Raw genomic sequence first — 9,216 nt, 5'->3', positions numbered from 1 at the left:
TTCAGGAGTTGCATCCCGAAAATTACTTTCCGACACCATGCATTGAAGTTGGAACCGTCAAAGTTCTTTAACTTAAGACAGTCCACTCCAAGAGTCCTCGTAGGATCCATGGTAGATCAAATTAATGCTTTCAGATTGTTGACGCATGTGGTTAAATCTGAAATAATACAGATATATAATAGCAAAAGCTGAACAGAAAATTAAAGTATAGTAATTTAGAATTTTCAACTCAACTGCTGAGTGTTTGTAAAATGCTGTGCTTAAAGCATTATTTGGCCTATTTCGGTGCAAGGATCCCAAGGCCAAATTGCTTTCAGGAACAACAGTCTAGTACTCTGGTGTGCACCGACCCAGTACTATCAAGATCTCCTCGATGTATAAGGCAAATATCTCCTCGATCTATCAGGCAAAGATCTCATCAATCTGTTTTTTATGCTCGGGAGCAGAAACAGAAAGCTCTAATCATCTGTTCTTTGAATGCAAATTTTTTAAGGATGTCTAGAATGGAATAATGGAATGGCTCTGTTTTAGGTGGAGAAGTTGTGATTTAAACCAATTATTGAATTGGTATAGCTGCAACTTAAGGGGGAAAAGGTTCAAGCACAAAGTTAAAAGAACAACATTTACATCCACTATCTATAATATCTGGACTGAACGGAATGGGAGGATCTTTAAACAAAAAAGCAGAGATATAATGATTGTTATCAAGATCATCAAGGTGGATCCGATGACAGCCATTCTAAATAGCGATACTGCTGTAGAGAATAAAGACTGTATACTATCTTTATAGATCAGGTTTTCAGCTTACTGTAAGGTGCTTGTTGACAGTGCAAATTCGACTGGTTAAGGGGATCTTAGCTTTATAACTATGCTCATGCTTTCTATACTCTGTACATAAGAGTTCACTTGAGCTTTAGGGGATCTTAGCTTTATAACTATGCTCATGCTTTCTATACTCTGTACATAAGAGTTCACTTGAGCTTTAGCTTTCAGGTTTTCTTTTGCTATCTCATACAAATGACGAGATGATTGATGTATATACATTTCTCATATTGGTGATGAATAAAATTTTTTATTTACCAGGCAAAAGATCTCCTCAATCTATCAGGCAAAAGATCTCCTCGATCTATCAGGCAAAAGATCTCCTCGATCTATTAGGCAAAAGATCTTCTCGATGTATCAGGCAAAAGATCTTCTCGATCTATCAAGCAAAATTCCTATAAGCACCAGTTATTTTACAATCTATATCTGTATATATTGATTGTTATTTTTAGAATGAATTTTCCTTAAGGATTTGGGGTCTATTTATAGCGTTTGGGAAAATACTATGCACTAATAAAATAATATATTTTACTATGCATGTGGCCCCACGTACAAAAATTTCTTCGGTGGGGCCTACCACTTTTGAAAAAATAATCATCACATGCATGGGCTGCTGCAGCAGCCCATGTTTTCTTTTGAAAAAATTATTTAACAAATTGTAGCTTCTTGCTTTAGATTATAGCCATATACAGGAGAATTGTACCTCCTTAGCATAAAGTACAAGACAATAATCAATAAAACCTTGAGAAGACATTCCAACTCATGTTTTTATTTAGAATGAGTTTTTGGGAGTACATATATGCTTGTATGCATAGAGACATGGATATATAGTAGGTAGTAGGTAGTAGTACTACAAAAATCTTCAATATACGGGATAAAGTTTGGGACAATTTAAGGAAACACTTCGATCAAGGAGCGCAATCCAATAGGAGTAATTTTGTAGTCAGTAAAACCTGCGTCAAGAAATATTCTCTTCCACTCATATTCAGTGCGTTCCTTTCCATCAGTATAAGCCATCATACTAGCATCAAATAATAGTTGTGTGAATGTCTCCGAGGAATTCTTATTATCATTCAACACAAAATCGACTATAATAACCTTTCCTCCTCCGTTAGGTATGGCATCCTTGCATTTCTTAAGTATTTTGACGCAATCTTCATCAGTCCAATCGTGCAATATCCACTGTGATAAATTGTTTAAGACTTGTTAGCAAACACGATAGGACTTGAAGTGCGGTGCGGTGCGCTGGTGCATGCATAAATATTTTTGGATAAATATTGCAGAAAAATCACATTGTCGATCTATACCCTGTTTTATTTATAAAGGAAACCCACTCTTCTAAAACTTCAACAATGAAGCCCCTTATCTATGACCGTGAATGAAGCTGTTAGTTTTAGATCAGAGTTTTGTTCATTGCATTTGAAATTTATATAATTTTTTCGTAGTTGTACAAAATGTTTATAAAAGAAGATCGACCATGAACTTTCGGCCAAATCTAAGAGGGGAACAAAAGAAACAAGGAGCTTTGTTAATTAAGTTAAAAGAGAAGACACAGTGAAACAAAGTGTCACCAATAACCACAAATTCTCTCAAAGTGCAGACCTCTCAAACTCTGTTAAAAGCTGAATATTTCAGTAACGGTCTTATATGAAGTGGTTTTTGGTTGAATTTTTTTTACATAAGAGAATTTCTTGCAATTAATTTATGATAAATATTTTGAAGAGACTGGAAAAGAATATCTTACCTTTAAAAATATGGCGTCAGCTTGTGGAATACTCTCGAACATGTTCCCACTGATAGCATCAATGAGCGAGTTCGGGGGCACAGACGCAATAACATGAGGAAGGTCATAGACGGTGCACTTCAGGCCTGGGTGTGCTTGTGCAATGGCAAGTGCAGAAGTTCCGGTGCCCCCACCAACGTCGACAAGGGTATGCAAACCCTTGAAAGCCTCACTACACTGGTCAACCACTGCCTTCATAATTACACGTGAATCCGCGGCCATAGCCTCGTTAAAACCCGAGTTGAGTTCAGGGTTGTGACTCGCAATATCCCACGTAGATTTGCCATGCTCGAACTCAAACATGCATCCCTTGCCATCAGACTGCAGCCAGTCGCTTAGGGAGTACCATACGTTTGTCCAGGGAGGGGTTAACAGGCCAAGGTATGGGGAGAGGCTGAGAGGTTTGTTTTTGAGCAGGAACATCTTAGAAAGAGGAGTGAGAGAGTACAGTACCTCTTCATCTTTGTTTCCGATCTTGAAGTAACCCATTTGAGCGAGGAGACGCATGATGCGATGAACGAAGGGGGACTTCCAGGGTGGGACGTTGGGTAGTTTCGAGAGGAGATCCGAGTGTGATAGAACATGTGCATTATGGACGATTTCAAGTATGTTGAGCTCGATAGCGGATTTTAGACACATGGTTCCTATATGCCCCATCACCACATTGTACACTTGCGCTTGGGCTGCCAACATTTCCTCAGCTGAAACAGCTTCCTCTTCTGTTGATGATGCTCTCGCCATTCTTGAGATTATTTGCGTTTTGTGAGAGAATGATTTTGTAAGGTTTGCTATATATATATAGTAATGCTTGGTTCTTTAGAATATGAGTACGTAGTTTTTATAGCTAAATTGAAATCGAGCATGCTCCATTCAAACGGATAGAGAATTAAATACGACGGTGGCTTGTTTCGACAACTGCGTTCGGATCCAACTTGATGGCGTAGTAGGGTAGCTATACACTACATTGACAATGAAGGAATTGTCCACATCGCTTAATTTAGGGTCAAAGTTTGGTGGTTGCGCTCCGATTCACAAGCATGGTCTGACGGGGAATTAATGGTTAACATAAATAATTAGCTCGGAGTGGTTGAGTCTTTTTTTTTCATTTTAGTTTTTTCCAGTCAGAAAAGCCGTCTGGAACGTGCAAGTTTCCCGATAAATAAATAAACGATTAGTAATTAGCTCGGAATGGCTTGAGAAAGTCGTCTTGGATGTGCAAGGACTTAAGTTAGAAATAGAATAGGATAAAGTCAAATTGAAAAACATTTCTTATTATATATATATTGTCCGCGTGACTATATATTAATTCGATCAATAGATTAGGTTTATTTAATTTGACCCAATTGACTGGAAAGGACAAATTCTAATTGGCTTATAAGTCCAAGCATATTTAAACATCAATCCATTTCACTCTATCCGATGGGGGACCAAATGTCACTTCATATCTGTTCCCAATCTAACCTCTACAAAATGGATGCGAGACTGTTGGGCGCAGAGTCACGCTCACCGCTGCGGAAGCAATATCAACTGAGAGAAAGCCATGTCTTTTGTTGTCACAAAAGCACAAGTCAACCTCTATATTATTGTTTCTCAAAGAAAACTAGAATAGATAGTGAAATTCTTGTTTCTCAAAGGAAACTAGAATAGAAAGTGAAATATTTCAACAAAGTGAAATATGCACTCATCCTCTCATCAATTCTAGGACTGAAATGTCGAGGGAACCTACAAGCAATAGTCAACACCCAGAAAACAATAAAGACACGAGATTTACGTGGTTCGGTAAAATTGCCTACGTCCACGGGAGGGGTGAGGGGAGATACCACTATGAGGAGAACACCGGCGACTTGTATAATCCACAAGCTCGTCTCAAAGAAAAAAAAGATCTGATTTTTACCCAAAAGAAATTGATCTCTCTTTTATAAATCCATCTTTTTCTCTCCTCAAGATCTCTCTTTTAGATCTGAAAAAACTCTCTTTTTCTCCTCTAAAACCCTCTGTTTTTACCCTGCAGCCGAAAAGTTTTTTTCAACCTCTCTGCCCTTTTTCTTTTCCGTAGTCTTTTCCCACACCTCAAAAAACCCTAGAAGCTATTCTATTTATAGGAACACGGGCCGGTGTTGAAACGAGAAAAAAAATATCCGCTGTCGCTGATCGCTATCTCCTCACGCGCTCACAAACGTTAGGTTGTTGTCGTCCACATGAGTGGCCTCCACTCACAATTCTCCACCTCGTACATCATTTGATAAAGCTCAAATTTTGGATGAACACCAGAAAAGCACCGCGGACATCACCAGAAAGATCTCCATCGGCCAAACCAGGCCAAATCAGCTGCGTCACTTTACCGCGGCTGCCACGTACCCTCCACCGGGATCAAGCTAACCGTAGTTCTGCTATTGTTCTCCATCATAGTCTCCACCTCACCCCATCACCGCCCTGAAAGGGCCATGCCCTCTTGGGCAAATCAACACGGGTTGATATGAAGCAAGTCCAAGTAATGCTTAAACTTGCTACTTGTGACCACCTTGGTTAACATGTCTGCGGGATTCTCATTCATGTGCACCTTCATGAGAGAAATATCACCTTCCTCTATGACATCCCGCACAAAATGATACCTGACATCAATATGCTTGGTACGAGCATGATGAACTTGATTCTTTGCCAAGTGAATCGCACTCTGATTGTCGCACCACAAGTTCACGTTCTCCTGCTCAATCCCCAAATCATCTAGAAGATCCCACAACCACAATGCTTACTTCACTCCCTCCGCCATGGCCATGTACTCGGCATCTGTAGTAAAAAGTGCCACTATAACCTGTAACATCGATCGCCAACTAACTTGAGCTCCATGTATCCTGAATACATAACCAGTAGTAGATCGTCGTCTATCTAGATCTCCCGCATAATCCGAGTCAACAAACCCATCAATCTGACATGTATCTCCACCAAAACACAGACCCGTATCTGCAGTACCCTTTAAGTACCTCAGGACCCATTTCACCGCTTCCCAGTGCGTCTTTCCCGGATTCGCCATGAACCTGCTGACCACACTAACTGCCTGTGAAATATCTAGACGTGTACACACCATGGCATACATCAAACTTCCAACTGCACTAGCATAAGGAACACGCTCCATGTGTGCCTTATCTTCCGCTATAGTGGGAGATTGTTTACCTGAAAGCCTAAAGTGTGGAGCCAATGGAGTCGCCACCGACTTTGCAATTTGTATCTTGAACCTTGCGATCACCCGCTCTATGTAGCCCTTCTGACTCAAAAACAATCGTCGTTTTACCCGCTCTCTCCTAATCTCCATACCCAGTATTTTCCTAGCAGCGCCCATGTCCTTCATCTCGAACTCGTTACCAAGTTGAGATTTCAGCCTATCTATCTCCACCCTACTCTTCGAAGCAATAAGCATGTCATCCACATACAAAAGGAGCTAGATATAATCACCTCCACGAAGCTTCCGAATTTAAACACAACAATCGTAATTGCTTCAGGAAAACCCATGCTTTAGCATGAAGGAGTCAAATCGCTTGTACCACTGCCGAGGAGATTTCTTCAGTCATAGAGTGACTTCCTCAAGCGACATACATGATGCTCCTTATCCTCAACCTTGTAGCCCTTAGGTTGATGCATGTAGATCTCTTCATCCAAGTCTCCGTGCAAGAAGGTCGTTTTAACATCGAGTTGTTCCAGCTAAAGATCACCATGAGCGACAATACTCAATAGCACCCGAATAGAAGTGTGTTTCACCACTGGAGAAAATATATCATTGTAATCCACACCCTCTCTTTGTGCAAACCCTTTAGCCACTAGCCTTGCCTTGTACCTTGTGACATCGAGCTCTGAAGGATCTTCCTTTCTCTTATACACCCACTTACAACCAATAGCTTTTCTTCCTACGGGCAATGGGACCACCTCCCATGTTTGGTTCTTCCGAAGAGATTCCATCTCCTCCTCCATCGTAGCCAACCAACTCTCACTATCTTTGTCCCGAATAGCTTCCTTGAAGGAGACCGACTCATCTTCCTTTATCGAGAGTGCGTATTCAACCAAATTAACCTGCCCATAGTGCTTCAGGGGTTGATCAGCCCCCAGCTTCTGTACCTACTTGTATGCTTGCTTTGGCCTAGTGGAAGCCAAAGTATCTGAACCTCCTCCTGCTCAAGCTCATCATCTACCTGATTTCCCACTTGAACATGACCAGAACCAGGTTGGTCTTTAGGTTCTATCTCAATAACCTGGGACTTTAAAGTCCTAACAGTCCCAACACCATCATCCATGGGCGTCCTAGCAATCATGGATTTCTCATCAAAGGTAACGTCCCTGCTGATCACGAACTTTGAATCTTCTGTACACCAAAGACGGTAGCCTTTTATGCCCTTTGCATACCCCAAGAATATCACCTTCTTGGCCCTCACGTCAAGCTTTCCCTCGTTGATGTGATAATAGGCGGTACATCCAAAAATTTTGAGCCTCTCATAATCTGCATGTCCTCTGACCACACCCTATAGGGTGTATCACCATCTAGTGTAGAATATGGAGAATAGTTCACAATGTAACATGCTGTAGCCACCGCTTCTGCCCACCATTCGTTGCCCAATCTAGCATAAGATCACATACTTATTGCCTTCTCCCGCAATGTTCGGTTCAATCTCTCCACGACCCCGTTCTGCTATGGTGTTGACCTGACTGTCCAGTGTCGAACAATGACCTCCTGATCACAGAACTTCTTGAAAGCACCATCTGTATACTCTGTACCGTTGTTAGATCTTAGTATCTTCAATTTCTTGTCTGTCCTGTTCTCAACCATTGCTTTCCACTTCTTGAATGTATCGAATACCTCATTCTTATGCTTAAGAAAATAAATCCAAGCATACCTCGAATGATCATCTATGAACGAGACAAAATACCTGGAACCACCCTTGGAAGTTGTTTGAGCCGGACCCCAAACATCCGTGTGCACATAATCTAGTATACCTCTACTATTGTGATTGCTTTTTAAGAACTGGACCCTGTGTGCCTTTCCATACACACAATCATCGCAAAAATCCATGCAAGGTTTCTTCAGATTCTTTAGCAAACCCTCCTTACCAAGCAGAACTAGACCCTTCTGTGACATGTGCCCAAACCGCCTATGCCATAAATGTGTGTGCTCACATGGGTCTCCACCACTTCCTTCAGTTCTAACTGCTGCATCTCCTATCACCGTCGTACCCGAGAGAGTATATAGATTATCGTGACGAACACCCTTCATCACTGTTAGGGAACCTCGAACAACCTTCTTCACTCCGTCCTCTGTAACAATCTTGTAGCCACCGGAGTCCAAGACACCAACTGAGATAAGATTCTTCCGTAAGTCAGAAACGTGCCGTACGTCCGTTAGAGTTCTGATCACTGTAGGGTGTAAATTTGATTTCCCGAGAATAGGGAGTTTCGTTTGTATTGATAAGAAGGCTTATTACAAACTAATGATCAAATGTTTACAACAGAAGCAGAAGGAATGCCCTCTTTGTTTTGTGTGGGGACTTTAGGTGGCTGTAGGACGCTTCGCTCGATGCTCGTGTCGAGTCTGCTTCCCTTGGACCGTTCGATCGAGGTTGCTGGAGAGCTTCAGTACACAGTAGAAGCTCAAGTCGAAAGAGTTCGAATCTGCTTAGTTCGCCGGCGATCGGAGCTCAGAACTAGATAGTGGTGCTGTAACGCAAGGATTATGCGGATAGCTTGGTCTCAACTGCTTTTCTCCAAGTTTTTCGACCTCATCCAAAGTTTGCTGGAAGAGGCTTTTAAATGGAAGAAGGACATCTTGACTGCTCCTTGAATTATGGGATGTGACCATACATTGTTCGGAGATATCCTGCTGCCCATTCGTACCACCAGTGGTCATTCGAAGAACTGCGCTCTGCATCATGTTACGTAGGAGTGGGAAAGCCCCTCCTCGTATGCGTGACAACGGCTGTCGGATGCTTGCGTGGATCTGACCAACCACCGAGCGTCGGCGGCTTTTTCCCGTTGCTTGGACAACTGAGTTGAGTCGCATTTATGAGGGTGCAGGCTGCTTTGACACCTGTCTGCTCACTTATATTGTGGGCGGCTATTCGGCGGGCCTGGAGTATCGTGCCTTCTCTCTTCAGGTTAAGAGAGGTGAGAAAGCATGTTCCTGGCACTCAAGTGGGTTTGGACAGTTTGCCGAATGCTGGCGGATCCGTCTCCTGACTCAGACAGCCGAGGTGAGTTGTATTTATGAATGCTCAGGTCGACTCGACACCTGTCCAGTCCTTCGCACTGCAAGTACTGTGAGCGGCTGCTTGGCGGTCTTGGAGTACTGTGCTTTCTCCCTTCAGGTCAAGAGAGATGGAAAGGCCCATCTCAGCACGTGGGGTAGCGGATACCCAGCTGTACTGGCGGCCTTGAGGTTTGCAGGCGGATTCGACTTTGGACTCGGGCAGGCGAGTTGCGTGAAAGGCGAATTTCTGCTATTCCAATTGATCTCAACTTGTGCAGGCGAGCCGATCATTCAGGCGAATCTAGAACCGAGCACATTTGACGACCATGCGGCTCAGGCAGGCGACTTCTTGCAGGCGAATTTCCCGTAGGCTATCAGAGGTATT

General features: G+C 42.5%; 1 protein-coding gene across 1 annotated transcript; it reads right to left on the bottom strand.

Annotated features, from left to right (window-relative positions):
- On the bottom strand, positions 1,588-3,400 carry LOC109824304 (trans-resveratrol di-O-methyltransferase-like). The gene is made up of 2 exons (XM_020390868.1): positions 2,567-3,400; positions 1,588-2,004 (listed from the first exon to the last, which is right to left on the bottom strand). Exons 1-2 carry the CDS (start codon positions 3,344-3,346, stop codon positions 1,714-1,716), a joined length of 1,071 nt encoding a protein of 356 aa, XP_020246457.1. The 5' UTR covers positions 3,347-3,400; the 3' UTR covers positions 1,588-1,713.

Source organism: Asparagus officinalis, chromosome 9 (assembly GCF_001876935.1).
Source record: "Asparagus officinalis chromosome 9, Aspof.V1, whole genome shotgun sequence".
NCBI lineage: Eukaryota > Viridiplantae > Streptophyta > Magnoliopsida > Asparagales > Asparagaceae > Asparagus > Asparagus officinalis.
Note: the sequence above shows the minus strand (reverse complement) of the source record. Positions and strands in the feature narration are given on the sequence as shown.